This window comes from Hirundo rustica, chromosome 15 (genome assembly GCF_015227805.2).
Source record: "Hirundo rustica isolate bHirRus1 chromosome 15, bHirRus1.pri.v3, whole genome shotgun sequence".
In the NCBI taxonomy this organism is placed as follows: Eukaryota; Metazoa; Chordata; class Aves; order Passeriformes; family Hirundinidae; genus Hirundo; species Hirundo rustica.
In genome coordinates this window covers 2,366,453-2,383,748 of record NC_053464.1, presented here as the reverse complement: position 1 = coordinate 2,383,748, position 17,296 = coordinate 2,366,453, and the positions used below count along the sequence as shown (strand labels likewise).

The window sequence follows — 17,296 nt, the reverse complement described above, 5'->3', positions numbered from 1 at the left end:
CACATAACCCGCAAGGACACGAATCACCTTGACAAACAAACTTTAGCTGTGACATTCCCTGGCCAGAGACTTCTTAGCGAATATATTGTCAGCACAGGTGGTTCAGGTTGTTTCTTATGTTCCCCACAATGACTGACAGTGTCAGTGGTGAGAACTTGAGCTCAGTTCTTGCTCAGGAGCTCCTTTCAGCTACACGAGTCCTTCTATGAAAATTCTCACCTTAACACAGCTTCTCCAACAGAACCACAGAACAGGCCTATTCTGGGAGGAGTGAAATATATAAATACGTACTTGAAGTAATATTATGAAACAAGGGGAAAAAAACAACATTACTACGAAACAGGCAAGTCTGGGGTGTCCTCTGTGATGTATAAAAGCTGCAGAAAGTACATATTCCATTCTTTTTAATGCCACTTTTTCCTCCCTGTTTCTGATCCCAAATTTAAACGAACTGTCTTCGCTTGGCAACTCAAATTCAGCTGTGCAAAGACATACAACGCAAAACAAATGAAACATACGTGAGGAAGCAAGAGCAGACATACACTTAGAACTAACGATTTTTGTAAATTTTAAATCACTGATTTCAGTGAGATGAGGCTGTTCTGAACCATTGTCATTAATACTTTCTTTCAGGAAGTTTATGAACTTAGGAAAATATACTTGACAGCTATTCCAAACCAGACTCATACTCAATACTTACTCAACTCAAGCCTCTGGGTAATTTCCCCATCTCTTTTCTCCATGAGATGACACTACGCAAGAGATGACACAGAGTGATGTCATGAGCAACACCCACTACCTCAGCTACCGAAGTGGCAAAGCTGGGCAGAGCAAGAGAGCAGCTCGTGCTCCCCTGGTGACACACGCACGGACAGGGGCTGCAGTCTGATGTCCCATTTTACTCTTCACTCTGCAGCAGGAAAACAACACATGCCCAGGAGATGGGGAGGAACAGTCACACAGGGAAGAACAACTCCTTTTCCTAATGCTGTCTTCCCAAGGAAGCTTTCACAGCCCTAAAGGTGACCAGCAGGGAAGTGGGGAATTATTTTAGAGACGTATAAATAAAATTATATCCCTGAACAAACTGCAAACCAAAGATACTGTATTTATTCAGTGTCATAAATAAGATCCTTTTTTCTCAATGGTGGCAAATAAGAAAGCAGGAAAGGAAGAGGATGTTAAGAGATTTAGATTACGAATTATAATTATCACTGCTAATAGAAATTGCAGTTTTCTTTTAATTCGCACTTATCATTCTGCAAAATACTTAATAGTATTTGTTGAAGCATCTTTATTAAAGAGTTTTCCAAATAAACAATTCAGGTTCTCTCTGTATCTTAGACATCTGAGAAGACAGATGGAAAACATAACATATGTTAAAAGGAAGATTTACAAAGCAAAAATTCTTGAAAGTGTAAACCAAATTAGGGTGGAAGTGTCAGATTTCTAAGTTATCCCTCATGCTTTCTCACTGCATAAGAACGAACCCCAGAATTTTTCAAATAGGGTTCTTCAACTAACCCCTCCAACCCCATTTCACATTAACCTGCAGTATTTTGTCAACAGGGTGAGGGGATTTTTTTCATATTCTTCTTTCTTAGCAGGTAGCAACAGTAAGTAAAATACCTAATAAAGGTAAACCCTAAGAATATGTGGGGGTTTTTAATATGAAGCTGCAGGTATAATAAAAAAACACAGCATGTCGCTGCAGAAATAATTACTGGCTCTGGACAATGACTCCAAGTAATGTCCAGTCAAAACAGAAAGTGAATAATCTGCACCAAAAAACTGGGAATCATTTCACAAGCTACCAAGAGATCTCTGGAGTACAGCAAAGACACACAGTCTCTACTCCTGCCTGCTGCTGGCAGGGCTTCTCCAGGAGCTCAATGCCACAGCACAAGACAGCATTCTCCTAGTTAACTTTAAGTCACTGAGGGGGAATAAGTTTGAAGTCCCCAGTACATGTACAACTATCAAAGTAAGAATTTCAAAAAATAAAGGAATGGAGAAAAAATGGCTAGAACTGTGGACTGTCACATATGATCAGGCTGGCAGATCATCTGCTCAACTTTTCATCCCACACAGATGTGAGTGTCAAACTCCTTGGGAAAACCTGTAAAAGCCCAAAACATTGAGAGAGTACACAACACCCTGCTATCAGCAATGCCTCAGAAACTGGTAAGAATGAGCTGTGCTAGACTCTATCAATGAGCCCATTTCTAATCTCACAAATCTCCTGCCCCAGATCACAAACGCTGGCATCAAGCTATGCAGGTCAGTCACTTCAGGTGGAAAAAAAAATCCAGTTTGTATCAAGCTTCTAGCTAAAAGTAAACATCTTACTTGGCATCATCCTCTCTCATCTACTACCCTCATGGTTCCATGAGTCTTAAACAATATAACCACGAAGCATTCCACAAGAAACAATATAGCCATGAAATATCCCACCTCGTTTTTCCCATCCCAGATAGGGCACAAGTACAACAAAACAAACAACAAAAACAAACAAAAGTAAACAAACAAAAAGGACATTCCCGTGGAATAATTACAACTACGCACACTCCTTCACCTACAGCTTTTCAGAAAACGCATTTGTTCCCTAAATTTTCTGCTTGTAAATGAGAGTGTGTTCACTTAATGAAATTATCCTTTTCCTTGTTCCAGGGAGAGAATAAGCACGTGTGTAACTGATTCTTACTGCCACAGCACACACATAACACTCAAGTTTTGCAGGTGTCATACAAAACAAGAGCAGACCGATTACACAGGCTTCCATGCAGCTTTTCAGCCACTCAGGAATGAAACCTTTAAAACATCCATACTAATGCTTTCACATGCCCAAATAAAATCTGGGTTTAGATTACCAAGACGTCACTCCATCTGAAGTCTCTGCTAAGAATGTGAACGCAATCTTAGAAAACCACGCTGTCTTTCCTTAAGCTACTTTGCTTTTTGTCCACCTCTTTTCAAACTAAAACCTAAATCCACTGTAATACACCTATCTGTTTTTTGGCAGGAGAGCAGGATCAAATCAGGCTGCGCATCGACATGAACTCCCTTCTGTGAAGTTCTGTGGCTGGCTGGGAGTCAGCCAGAGATCTACTTATCTCTGCACGTAGGGAGGCACGTGCAACAGGGCCAGCCCAGTGTAAAATCCGGGCCCTGGATGCCAACACATGGGCCAGGAAGAGAACTGGAGTTATTGGGGGAGCTTGCCCCACAGCTTTTGCAGCAGCAGCCACGCAGCTTAATCTGCGCAGGATTGGAAGTTATGGAGGAGAAAAGAATTGAAAAATCGACAAAATGCCTTACACAAGGAAGTGTGAAGTGAAAACCTAGCTCTAATGGACTTTGGAAGCTGCTCATCTCACCTTCTTCCCAAGTTCACCTACTTTAGGAATTTGTTAACTCCGTCAGGGACACCCTCTGCTCTGGCCCAGATTACGCTGTGTTGTTTCTGGAACTGCTGCAGCACCACAGCAGCAGAAGCTGCAGGGAACACAATGAATTCAGACAGAACCATGACTTTAGTGAAACCCAGACCGTCACTAAGCTACCTGCAGAAGGGACCACAGTCCAGGGGCCCCTGAACACCTCCAGCTGTGCTACTGCTCCGTTCAGGCACGTTCTTTCCAACCAGCCAGAGACCAGCTCGAGAACGCCGCCAGGTCTCTGTATATTCCGCTGAAGGACCAATGCCAGCAATATACAAAACAATCACAACGCTCAGCACTGAAATAAGCAAAGTTACTGTAATTCTACTTTTTGTAGGAGTCCCTTGTTTATTCTGCGGCGCTGGATGAGAGCATCTCACAACAGCCACAGAGGAGACAAATGTTCAGGTATGAAAATGCCTGTGTATCCAATAAAGCAGTAATTAGACAAAAGCACTACTCCTACCTGGCTAGACAAGGAAAAATCTTTCCCACGGACATTTTACCACAGGAGTCAGCTCGTTCAATACGGCACGGTAATGGCAAGCGAAGTTAACAGCCAGGAGCCTTAACCTTCCTTATTGATACAAAGAGCAGCAGGGCAACTGCAAAATGGGACTATCATGAAACTTAACGATGGTCACAGCACCCACTTCTGTTATCCTTTCATCTCTGCACCCTTCTGCAAGATTAGACACTGGATTTAGCTGCTTAGGTTTAGCAGAAAAGGCCACATTTTCAGAAGGTAAGCAGACCAATTTCAGTGGCACAAACTTTGCCCCGGTAAGCTTAGGAGCTATTTTTATCAGAAAGATTAAAGGCAGCTAAAACTTACCCTGACAAAAGGAGTTGCTTAACATCACCGCATCAAAAGAAATATAAACAAGGAGGAGAACAGTTGCTTTCTGCCCAGTGTTCAGGCCTGCCTTCAGAGCCTCGGGTGTGAGCATTTGCAGGCTCGAGCTGAACTGTTCAGCCGGGCCCAAGGCGGCGGCTGTGGAAGCACGTCCGTCTCACGGCAGCCACAGCACGCACCAGCGTGAGGCCACCACTGCAATTACAATTCTGTTCAACAGAACAGAGTTCTGTTCTACTCACTGCTCATCCAGGGCAAAAGCCTCAGACCCACCTCCCCAGGCTCCCCGGATCACAAAGGCCACTTTCCAGGTCACAACAGAACTTTTCCATTTAAGCCCCAGCACCAGGGAGCAGCCTGCTTTAGTTCCAGGAGCAGGCATTTGACAGCAATCACTACTCAAACTATTTGTATCACCTGCCACAATGCACAGAAACCTGCAGTGATCCTTCAACAACCAGCATTAACTGCTGGCAACAAACCTAGAAGTGCTTTTCCTAAAAACAACCCTCTCTTGAAGCGCACAAACACTACCCGCACCCTTGGCAGAGGTACTTTTGCCTATGGAACACCAAGACGAATACAGAACTCCACGGACACACTTATTCAGAATACAACTTGGGATTTGCCATCCCAGTGCCCCCAGGCCCTCTGAGCCCTGCAGAACTTTCTGCAGATGCTGGAGTTCACACATCCAGCACCACACGGAGCTCCCCGAGACACACGAGAACTTGCTGAACAGGACGTAATTAAGACTGAAGCATTCCAGAACAGCCCAAGTGAACTTCAAAAAAGAAAGAAGAAAGGGAAAAAAAACACCAAAAAACACAACACCCAACCAAAAAACAAAACCCAAGACACTGGCTACCAGGAGAGTCCAAAATGTCTCACTGAATAATTAAAACTGTAACCTGTATTTGTCTGAGTTACAAAGAGCATTTTGCAGCAACTTCACAGATACAATGTTGTGTATCAGCCTTCCATAAATGCTGGTGCTTCCACACAACGCCTCAACAGGGCTCAATCACAAGACCTCACCAAGATATTCCCTGAAAATTCTTATTTGATACTGTTTCTTTCTCCCTTGTTTCATTTATTTGTAGGCTGAGAAGAAAACGTTTCTACAAAAAAAAATTCCCAAAAAAAAAAACCAAACACAACCCAAAAAACCCCAAAACCTAAAGGACCCAAGCATCTGTAAACTGCTGCCAAATGCAGACTGAGCTAGACTGAAAAAACCACAGAATTTATCAGCTCAATTATAGTAATATTTTTTTTTCAGTCTATGAAAACACAGCAGGCATAGCATGATTAACTTATCACTATCCCTTCCACAAGATTCATTAATCTGTGAAAGAAGAAATTCAATTCCAACAGACTTTGTGTTCTTCTGAACCCACTCTTACAGGGATTGAAACAGTCAGAACACCGTGAGAGGCCAGTCCAGGCACACATGCTCTTGTGCACACACGTGTGTATTTACAACGAGCACACGCTGGCTGGAAAAGAGACATTTTGATGTGTTTTGTTATCTACAAACCCATCACAATTGAAGAAAAAGGCACGCCAGAGACATTACACGACACAGACAAGCCGCAGTGACTGCCAGGCTGCCGGGCATTTCGGCACCCGAGCAACCCCGCAACTTTAATTATTATCTCCAAATTGTTTGGGGTTTAAAGGAAAAATGCTTGAAACAGTTTAAGCCAAACGCCTTAAAACCTCGGTCGCAGGTTGGGAGGTAAAAAAAAAAAAAGCACAAAGTATTAGCTGGAGGGTAGAACTAGATGGTCTTCAAGGCCCTTTCCAACCCAAATCATTCTATGACTAAGAAGCTATTAAGGAGTTTTTATTCCGTAGTGTGTCACACACAGGGGCACAGCGAAAAAGCCTATATAGGGCTATTAGTTGTGGGTAATCTGTGGGGTGTAAGGAGTAGATAGAAACCACAACTACCCTTCCAAGAAGGCACCTTCGGCTTTAAGCTGAAGGAGGGTAGATTTAGGTTCGGTATCGAGGAGAAATTCCTTCCTTTGACGGTATTGAGGCCCTGGCATAGAGTGCTGAAAGAAGCTGTGGCTGCCCTATCCCTGGAAGCGTCCAAGGCCAGGCTGGACGGAGCTGGGAGCAACCTGGGATAGTGGAAGGTGTTTCCCATGGCAGGAGATGGAACAAGACGGGCTTTAAGTACCTTCAAACCCGAACCATTCCACGACTGTACAATAAGCAGGATGGCCGGTGCTTCCCATGCCTGGCTCTTCTCCTTCCCTACTCGCACCCCACTCACCTGCGCACCCCCATCACCCAAACCGAGGCACTAAAAACGAAGATGATGGAAGAAAAGAAGGGAAACTAAACTCAAAAACCGTCTCTTTCCAACCGCTATTTATAGCCGGGACGGTACTTGGCGTACGGGTCCCGCCCGGTAACTTCGACTGCAGGAGGCCCAACCCACCCCCGCCAGGAACCGCGGCAGGGCGGGCGGTCCCCCCAGGCCCCCCCTCCGCCGGGGCGGTAGTACGGGCGGGGGGGGTGTGGGGGGAGAACCGCCGTAGAGCCCCGCCCGAGCCACCCCCGCGGCCTTACCTGTGCTATCGCTGGCGGAGAAGCCCGGCGAGTTGAGCTTTGCTCGCTTGGGGTTGGGCGGCCCGTCGAGTAAGTTCTCCGCCATGGTGGCCGAAGCGGCGGAGCCGGTGATCGTTGTCGGAGGGTGCTCGGGGGGGACCGAGCTCGCCGTCCCCGCTCCTCCGCCGCACGGGAACCCAACAGCGCCGCTCAGTGCCCGGCCGGCCGCCCCCGCTCCCCCATGCCGGGCCGCCGCAGGCCGCAGGGAGGAGGGCTCGGGGCGGGGAGCGAAGGGCCCAGCGCCCCCTCCCTGCCGGCCGCGCTCCTCCCGGGCGCTCCCCCCGCCGCGGTGCCCGGATGGCGGCTCAGGCCGTCACTCGGGGCGCATTCCGCCCCCCCACACGCTCCCCTCGCCTCGCCCCGTCCCCTCCCCTCCGCGGCGGCGGCTTCGCCCCGGCCCCCGCCCGCCGCCCGCCCGCGGCCGAGGTAGGGGAGGGAGGAGGAGGGGGGGAGGAGAAGAGAAGGGAGCGGGGGGGGGGGGGGGGGGGGGGGCGCAAAAATTAAAAAAAAGGAAAAAAAATCACCAAAAGGCGGAAAAACGCGCCGACCCCCCAAAAACGCCCCAAAACAATGAGCGCGGCGCGGCGGCGGCGGCGGCTCCCGGTGGCGGCGGCGGCGGTCGGTTGGCTCCGGGCGGCTGCGCCCCGCTGGCTCGAGCCCCCTGTGCGCGTCGGCGGCGCTCGGCGCGGCTGCCCCGTGCGGCGGCGGGGCGGCCCCGCTGCCCCGGCCCGGCCCGGCCCGGCCCGCTCCGCCCGCGCCGCGCTCCGGCTCCGCGACAAGATGGCGGCTGTTGATTCCTCAATTAAAAAAAAAAGTTTTTTTTTCTCTTCTCTTTTCCAGAGCCCTCGGGGGCGGGGCGGGGGCGGGGCCTGCGCGCTGCGTCACCGCGCTCGCGGCCCGGCCCCGCCCTGCCGGAAAGGCGCGCGCGGCGCCGGAAGCGCCCGGCGCCGTCCTCAGTTGCTCCGCTGAGGGGCTCGGGGACGGTGGGGGGGGGGTGGGTCGGGCGGCGACCCCGCCCCACACACCGTGCCTGGGCTGCCGTGCGCTCGCTGTCCGCCGCCGTGCCCCGCCTCGCTGCGCTCCGTTACCACCTCGGTCTCCCCTGTTTGCTTCGGTCGCAGCACTCTCCCTCACAGCGTCCCCTCTCCGTCTCCCCTCAGATGTCTCAGGTGTCTCCTCCCGGTGGCCCCTCATAGTCTCCCTTCAGTCCCCTCAGAGTGCACTTCTTCCCCCCTCTCCCCCCACCGCCCCAAGTCCTCGCCTCGGTCTCTTCTGTTTGCTCCTGTCGGGGCTCCCCCTCAGGACCCCAGAGTTGTCCTCTCACAATGTTCCGGCTCCTCATCATACGTGTGTTCCCCGCTCACAGCGTCCCCCGCAGTCTCCTCTCAGTCCCTTCAGTGTTCTCACAGCGACCCCTCCAAGTTTCCCCGCAGTCCCCCTTTCTGCTCAGTCCCCTCATAGTGACCCTCACAATTTCCCCTCACAGTCCCGCCATGGATGGCTCATTGGCCCTTCAGAGTCTCCTCTCAGTCCCTCAGAGCCCTCGCTTCAGTCGTTCGCCAGTCTCCCCCCAGTCCCCTCTCTGACTCCCCTCAGATGCTGCAGTGCCCTCCTCACGGTGTCCCCTCCAAATCTCCCCGTGATTCCCCCCTTCCCCTCTCAGTCCTTTCAGTCACCCCCACAATCTCCCCCTTCAGTTCTCACCACGGATGGCTCAATGCCCCCTCACAGTCTTTTCTCCCCTCATACTCCTCAGAGCCCCCACCCCAATCTCTCCTCTCAGTTGTCCTCACTTTTCACTCTCAGACTCCATCAGTCCCCCACAGTAACATTTCCAGTCTGCCTTCTCAGTCTCACCACGGATGTCCCCTCTCAGTGGCCCCCTCACAGCCATCCCCCTCACACTCTCCCTTCTCACTTTCCCCTCAGTCACCTCTCAACTTCCCCCATTTTCCCCCATTTTCCCCCAAGCCCTCAGGGTAGCCACACACGAGGGCAAGTGTCCCATCGGAGCTGACCCACTCTCAGGCGCCAGCATCAAACCCAGCCTCACTTTACAAACACTTTCTGCTCTGTCTAGACAGACTTCCCCAGCCCAAAACAGGTTTAGAAGACTAGAGCTCACATACTTCCCTGGATTTCCATACTGGTTCCCAACCTGAGAATCAGGTCGTATAAGCCCCGGTGACGTGTGTGGCAGCAGAGCTCCTTGTACCCAAACTGGTTGCCTGGGGCTGTTTTCATCGCCTTTGTGTTGGAATGTGCTCCAAGGACAGCCACAATGGGAGGAGAGGCTGGAGAAGGGCTGGACACAAGTCTAAGGATATGTTGATGAACTGAGATGGATTCAACAGCAATAATTTATTGGTTTAAAGGAGATCTATAATGACAGATTCCTTTGCAAAGAGTAAGTCTGCCTTTTGTTTACTGCAAATCTTGAATTCATTACATTTACTCCTACATTTACATGAATTTTATTACATTTACTTGCAAATTCTGTATTTATTTACATGGTGCCTGTCCTTGCTGAGGTCTGGCTGTAATCACGTGGAGGTCTCTGACAGGCCTCTGCTTCTATCACTGTATTTATTACTCATTAGTTACACAAGTAAGGACTCTCTGGTTATGCCTGCTTTGATTTCCTTCAGAAGCAGTGAGTTCCCATCTGTTCCAGGATGTTTCAGTGTGGGACAGGGTTCAGTGTCTCACAGTGCCTCTAGATGTAAAAGCAGCAGCTCTTATACAGCAGCATTTTACTGTGGTATAAAGCATTTATCCCAGTTTAGGTTAAAGGAAAATGTTCTGGTGTTGGAGGTGAGGGGTGGGAGTCAAGTCAGACTCCAAGGCACTGCTGAGGACAGCAGTGTCTTTTTCTGGCTCCTGCTTCAACTTGTTACCAAGTTTGGTTGGTGTATTTTGAACTGCATCTTGGATCACTCTTTATGCTTTCCTTGGCCATTACAGCCTGGGCAACCTGAGCTAGTGAAAGGTGTGCCTGCCTATGGCAGGGAGGTGGAACAAGCTGGTGTTTAAAGTCCCTCAAACCCAAACGAGTCTGGTCCTACAATTACATCACTTATGGATAAGCTGGAGTGGCAGGCACCAGGAGCCCTTCATAGCACCTTGCTCCCCTCATGACCCCCTTCCCTGCTGCTGCAGTCACTCCGCAGCTCTGGGATAAAGTCAGGATAGAGATTTACCACTGAGGACAGATCCTAAGTTGTCCCACAGCTACTGCCCATCTCCAGAGGATGTTCATGCTGCCTGGTGCTGGGCAGCACACCTTGTTACACCAGTACAGGAGCCCTGAGCACGCAGCCGCTGAGCCGGGGCCCTGAGAGCCCCCGGGCTGTGACAGGAGCTGCTGTGTCGGTGCCTCTGAGGGAAATGCCATTGCCCACTCTTGGGAATGGGGAGAAAAGCAGAGGATGGATGGAGGCCATGATTAGCTGGGACAGCTCCTCTCTCTTTACAGCAAGTGCCAGGCTTGCCACATGGGTGAAGTCAGAGCGGGGCTGCAAGTCCCAGGAACAGAGTGGGAGGGAAAGGAGGTGCTTTGGAGGAAGGGAATCCTTTACCCCAGGCAGCAGGAGCAGAGGAGGATGATCTACTGCCGCTGTGTCCTGCAGCTTCGCTGTGCTGCAGTGTCCCCTTAGGATGGCCCCAGCTGCCCCTGACATGGGATCTGGCCCAGAACAGCACTGGGCTAATGGCAGGAGAGAGAGGAAGACCTTGGCTGTTATCCACTGCCCCTGAAGAGAGGGCAGTGATTAAATACCCTGAAGGCCTAGGAGCAGGCTGGGGTACCACAGCCCTTTGGAATCAGTATTGCAAGACTTGGATGGCCTCACCCACTGGTAATGCCAAACATGGAACAAGCTCAAGCAAAGTAGGAGGATTTAATGAAGAGAAACTCTTTGAAAGACAGTAATATATCAAATACACCAATATTCCCAGCCTGGACCCCAGTGCATGGCTCCCTGCTTCCCAGCTGATGGGTAAGCCCTTGAAAGGATTCCTGAGGCCTTCATCTGTGGTGCTCAGGAGGGAGGGTGAAGCAGGTGCTTAATGGATAACTCCTTTATTCAGGGACTAGTTCCAACAGAAATTGCATAATAAAATCTGCACTGCTGCAGCCCATCACCAGACTTCCTGTCTCCAGAACTAAGCTGCTTAAAGACACAGTTCCTGAGATCCTACCTTCCTCCCCCGCCCAAAACATGGAAGTATCATTTCTATAGCTTGTGACCTCAAAACCTTACAGCCAAACAATTAGCAGTGTTTGAATAACTTCTGAGGAGCTCTGCCCTGTAACTTGTAGTCACTGTGGCACCATCAGAGGAGTTCTCATTGGGAATGGGAGTCTGTTTTTCCTAGTAGGGTTATGTCCCAGCACCTGGTGCCTTACCACCCTCTTGTGCTGCCAAAGCTATTCCAGGACAGAAGAAAAGCCCAGAGCCTGTTGCCTCCTCTCCTCCTGGCCACTGCAGAAGGTGCTGCCTATTCTTTCTCCAGGCACGTCTGGTTACCCACACCCTGCACTCATGGGATTGTGGAGCAATTTTATGTGAAATAACTGTTGTTTCTGGCTTCTGATTTTCATTGTGTGTGTGAATTCTGTGGTGTTCAGGAAGTGGTGGTAGCCCAGGGACCGCAATCACAGCACTGTTTTGTGTTTAGCTGTGTGTCTGAACTTCTGCAAACGCTTGGCTCCTTGGGCTACAGAGCCTGACATACGCCACAATGGGTCTCCTTGCTTCATTTCATGCAGAAAGAGTACTTGCAGGTGGCTAAACATGTTCTGTGGGTGATATCACACAAGCAGCAGTCAGATCTGATTCTGCTCTCCTTTTCAGTAAGTATTCATTAATATAAAGCCATTTCCTACCTACTTGTTGAATAGAGCCTAGTGGTGACTAGATACAGACTTGGATTTTTCTGCAAATTGCTCAAAATCCTGCCCATCAGGACCATCTAACCCTAACATGGAGGAATCCCCCAAATAATGGATAAAGCTATTTCACCAAAGTGAGAGTAGCAGTTCAGGAAAAACAGAGTCTTCTGTCATCAGCATAATTGAATCTGTCACTCTGAGGGGTCCTTCTTTCTTAAGTCCCAAATGGGAAGCCTTTTTGCTGGAGTTGTCTGTAACTTTCCTATGCCTGATAAACTATTAAGAAAAATCTGTCTAAATCTCTGTGCTCTCACTCTGGGTTGTTGCTTGACAAAACTCAGACTTTGTCTGAGAGACAACAGTCCATTTGCTTTATTTTTAAAGTCAACTGCCACAAAAAAGTCTGTCTTAGGGCTCTGCTATATTATGGTTTCTTATCTCTCTGACACCAGCTTGCAACCTGCCCCACAGTCAGTTTGAAAATCATATTTCTACCCATAAAATAGTAATCTGGGTAATCTGGGCAAGTTTCATGTCTTCCAGCTCCCTTTTAGCAGTTGCAATTAGTGGTTTATGGGTGGTTTCAGCCAACATGGGCCAAAATAAAGACACAGAACATTTTTTCCCTTGCAGATTATGGTGAAAGATCCTTTCCCTGAACACAGAGAAAGGCAGGATGCCCACCAATACACTCTGGCCACTTGAGATGGGAAGATTTCAGTGTTTCCCACCTCTGTGCCTTGTCCCCCAGTTAAAGATGTGGCCTTCCCATGGCACCATCAGTAGGAGAGGGCTGACTCCCAGATGCACAGTCCGAGCTTGGGTGCTGAGCTGTGAGCTCACACTCCCCTCCGCCAAACTCACCACAGGCTCCACCTCCTGCCTGAACCCGTATCTCGGAGCAAGACCTCATCCTTCCCTCAAGGGCTGGTTCTCCCTCCATTCATTCTGTTCCCTCCACACAGCTCAGAGCAGTGGCCTCTCAGCATCTTCAGACCTGAGGGGTTGGGTGATTCCTCATCCCTTGAAAGGTGTTTCCAGATTTCTCCCATCCCATTTCTGTCCTCTGCTCATTCTATGATGGCATTACAGAGACAAGATCTTCCAGTACCTACAGGGAACTGAAGGGAAGGAGAGGGCAAGACTATTTACAAGAGCATTTAGTGACAGGACAAGGGGGAATGGTTTCAAATTGAAAGTAGGTTTGGCTTACATATTAGGAAAAAATTCTTCCCTGTGAGAGGAGCGAGGCGCTGGCACAGGGTGCCCAGAGCAGCTGTGGCTGCCCCTGGATCCCTGGCAGTGTCCAAGGCCAGGTTGGATGGGGCTTGGAGCAGCCTGGGATGGTGGAAGGTGTTCCTGCCCATGGCAGAGGGGTAGAATGAAATAAGGTTTAAGGTCCCTTCCAAACAACCCTATCCTATGATTCTGTAATCAGGTGCTCAGCACTTTTGACCACACTAAGCATTGCTCCTTTCATTTCAATGCCTTCCAAGCATTTATTAACCTACTTGGACACACTGCATATGTCTTTTGTGAAAGTAATTCATTATTATAAATCTCATAGGGTTTTTTTGTTTGTTTGGGGTTTTTTTCTTTTTTTTTTTTCTTTTTTTTTTCTTTTTTCACTGTCTCTACATGTAGTTTGCATTTTTTTCTAATCAGTAGCAATGCCCAGAGCAATGCAGCGACTTCACACAAGTGTCACACATTTGGAAATGCCCTCCTTGTGTTCTGGCTGACAGCCCTTATTTTTTGCTGCAGCAAAATCTGGTGTTCCCAAGAAGACTCTGGCCAAGCTCACAGTCTCATCACCATCCTGTTAGTCACCTGTGTGCAAAACTCTGCTGAGCCACTGTCAAGCCAGGCCATGGGGACACTCGGTATTTTCCCTGCTCTGCCACGGTCCTGGTTGGTGGAGGCAGCCACAACAGTATGGCTCTGCAATTCCTCCTGTTCCGCTCAGCCTTGCCTGTCCCTCTGCCTCTTCTCTTCTTGCTATCAGGCACAGCTTTAGGTTATCTCAAGGAGCTTCATTCCTGGCAAATTCTCTGTACCTTCTCAGTCTTAATCCTGGCTCCCACACCAGCCTTTAAGCTTTTTGCTGTGGACTCAATGCCTCACAACTCTTGAAAGATTGTATTTTTCATCAGAGATTCTGCTGAACTCCCATAGTCATCCAGAGAGCAACCCCAAGCTCTTCTGCAGAGTCAGCCTCTCTTTCTCTGCTGAGTTAAAAGCCAGCTGTGAAATGTTTTGGATTTATGTGGCTGACAGGTCCCTCACCCTCTGCATTAGGCTCCAAGAGTTAACTCTGCTCAGGTTCTGGGAGAATGGTACAGACCCAGGTGGCTGCACTGTCCTTGCTCTGGCACTGCCATGGGCACTCAGGGAATCATGGAATGGTTTGGGTGGGAAGGGATCTTAAAGCCCCTTTGTTCCAACCCTGGTGCCATGTGCAGGGACACCTCCCACTGTCCCAGGCTGCTCCAAGCCCTGTCCAGCCTGGCCTTGGGCACTGCCAGGGATCCAGGGGCAGCCACAGCTGCTCTGGGCACCCTGTGCCAGGGCCTTCCCACCCTCCCAGGGAAGAATTTCTTCCTGCAGACTGTGCACTCCTCCCATAGAGGAAAGGGCCCCCAGCGGTGACCAGGAAGCCTTTCTGGGCTGGGTCTTGGAAAACTGTCCTGCTGAACCAGTTCCAATTTGTATGAAATTCTTCAATATTCATCAGGGCAGGGAGGGCATTGAGCTGGGTTGACAAGGGGAATACATTAACTGCCTGTTTGTGCCTTCAGCCTCACTCTTCCCCTACCACGAGAGTTCTCTCCTTGTTTGGGGTAAAAAAAAGAGTGACTTCCACAGGAGCTTGAAGCTCAATGCTCGCTGGTTTGGTACCAGTAGAAAGTGGGACTGGCCCAGCCCCACATTGCCCCACAAGTTGGATGGCAATGACTCTTTTCACCCTTTTTCTATCAGATAAGACGTTTGTGGAAAACTTTGCCTTCTGCAGGTAACTGCGGTGTGTTCAGGGCTTCAGTAAGTACTCAGAAAACCCCCCAAAGTTTCAGCTTTCAGAATCTGGAAAGCACTGAAACCTTCTGATTTATTAATTGACAGTGAAAACACCTAATTTCCCTGCTGTGTGAGTAAGACTTTAAAAACAGCTTTTACCTCCAAAACTGGGAAAATAAAAGGAGTAAGAAAGGACAAAATGACTAAAACACATCAATCCATTCACATTCCCCTTGGCAAATTTTTCATGTTTGATTCAAACCAAATTCTTTATTTTTCTTATTATGGCAACAACCATTTCAAAGGCTCCACTATTTCTCCAGACCCGTGGTTCTCTCAGGCAGCTTCTTGGGCAGCCTGGCTCTCACGCACCCCAGCTGGATGCACCTTGCATCCCTCCTATCACCTCGTTTTGGCTGCCTGAATCATACCTGGAACTTCTTGGGTGCCCAGCACAGAGCCAAACCCAAACCTTTCCTGGTGACTCAGTCCAGAGTTTCTCCCAAATACAACATGAGGGCTTTAGCTGGAAAACCTTTTTTTCAGCACTAATCACCTTTCACTTTAAGTTTGCACAAGCTCCTAAATAATGGGCTCAGGTGAAAGTAGAACTAATTATTGTCATTATGGCTTCTAGCTCATAGAAATATGGAATGACAGACTGGTTTGGAAGGGACTTTGAAGTCCACCCTGTTCCAGCCCCTGCCATGGCAGGGACACCTTCCACTATCCCAGGCTGCCCCAAGCACCATCCAGCCTGGCCTTGGACACTGCCAGGGATCCAGGGGCAGCCACAGCTGCTCTGGGCACCCTGTTCAGATTAAGGGGATCACAGCAGGGCAGCAAAGTGACTGAAGTGGTGGTGATAAGCACAGGAAAAACTGGGACCATTTCCTCTGGAAAACCTGTGAGAGAATGATTCCAATGAGGTGATCTACTCTGTTGCTTTCAAGGTTATCAAAGCAATGATCAACCCCCCCAGCTGTGGTGTCCCATTCTGTGACATTAATGGCAAGAATTTCTTGGCACAGGATGTAATTTGCCTGGGGAAATTTAGTTTCAAAAAGGACCAGAAAGTTAAATACTATTGCAGAGCTTAAATGAAGGCAAATAATTTTATAGCCAAAATAATATTTTTCTATGATAAATTATGTAGAAGGCAGGAGTAATAAAATGTGGTGCTCCAGGGAATAAAACAATCCCTGTAAAGGTCAGCAAGCTCTTTTAACATACCTGCACATCAGTCCAGATGCATTTTAATTTGGGTTTTGTGTCCTTGGTTGGACACGGCTGTCGATGTGCTCTGTGCTTCCATCTTAGATCAGCTGACGTTGCTGGTTCTCCTGTCTTAAGTGAACAGCACATTAGGTGTTAAGATGAGAAATACCCTTTTCCCCTGCTTTTCTTCCACCCCATATCAGTTTATCCCAGCCTTGTGCTTACCAGGGAAGTGGAGCCAGATCAGCTCTCAGTCACCCAGCCTGGAGATCCCATCATTGCCATCCACGAGCAGGGCCTGACAAACTGCTGCATCTTATCCCAATCCAGCCCCTCCACATCCAGTGTGTGCTCACATCCATTAAATCAGCACATTTGGCCCCTCTGCCAGGTCAGCTCCACTCCCCATGGCCCAAGCCCACCTCTTCCTGCTTGCCCAAAGGCTTCTCAGCTGCATTCCAGGTTCCTCTGTCATCCACACGAGATGACACCTGGTGCTCATTTAGGGCAATTTACCAGGCTGGTTTGAATATGAGAGCTCTGAAATTTATTTCACACTTGTGAAACAAACCCAGACCCAACTTTTTCACAACGGCTGTCAGTGATGTTCACAGCATCCTGAAATGCTCGAGTGGAATTTGCTCGTGAGCTTTGTAGAATTATCCTCTGGGAGAGAGCAAAAATGGGAGAATTTGAGCTAGGAAATACAATTTACATTATTGAAGCATTAAAACATGACAGAGCTGTTACCTCAAATCTGTATTATAAAAGCACCCAAAGACTTGGGTATATATCCTATATATATTATTGTTATATATATTTTTTCATATATATATATATATATATGAAAATACAGGATTTTCATAAAATCCCAGACTGCTTTGGGTTGGAAGAGATCTTGAATCCCATTCTGTTCTATTCCCTGCCATGTGCAGGGACACCTCCCACTGTCCCAGGCTGCTCCAAGCCCCATCCAGCCTGGCCTTGGACACTGCCAGGGATCCAGGGGCAGCCACAGCTTCTCTGGGCACCCTGTGCCAGGCCCTGCCCACCCTCCCAGGGAACAATTCCTTCTCAATATCCCATCCAGCCCTGCCCTCTGGCAGTGGGAAGCCTTGTCCTGTCACTCCTGGCCCTCATCTAAAGTCCCTCTCCAGCTCTCTTGGAGCCCCTTGAGGCACTGAAAGGTGCATAATATAGATCATAACACACAATACAGATCCCTGAGACGCCTTCAAAGAAGCACCC

General features: G+C 49.0%; 1 protein-coding gene and 1 long non-coding RNA gene across 5 annotated transcripts in view; both read right to left on the bottom strand.

Moving 5' to 3' along the window:
* Positions 1-7,073, bottom strand: part of CREBBP (CREB binding protein) — a 95,555-nt gene extending 88,482 nt beyond the window's left edge. For all 4 annotated transcript variants that reach the window (XM_040078712.2, XM_040078715.2, XM_040078713.2 and 1 more), the window contains exon 1: positions 6,883-7,073. In XM_040078712.2, coding sequence (XP_039934646.1) covers positions 6,883-6,967 — 85 coding nt within the window. In that variant the 5' untranslated portion in view covers positions 6,968-7,073. The remainder of the gene's footprint in view (positions 1-6,882) is intronic.
* Positions 7,074-14,563: 7,490 nt separating this feature from the next.
* LOC131378662 (uncharacterized) lies at positions 14,564-16,565 on the bottom strand. The gene is made up of 3 exons (XR_009208348.1): positions 16,274-16,565; positions 16,064-16,177; positions 14,564-15,735 (listed from the first exon to the last, which is right to left on the bottom strand). It is a non-coding gene; the product is annotated as an uncharacterized LOC131378662 (long non-coding RNA).
* Between the last annotated feature and the right edge of the window lie 731 nt (positions 16,566-17,296).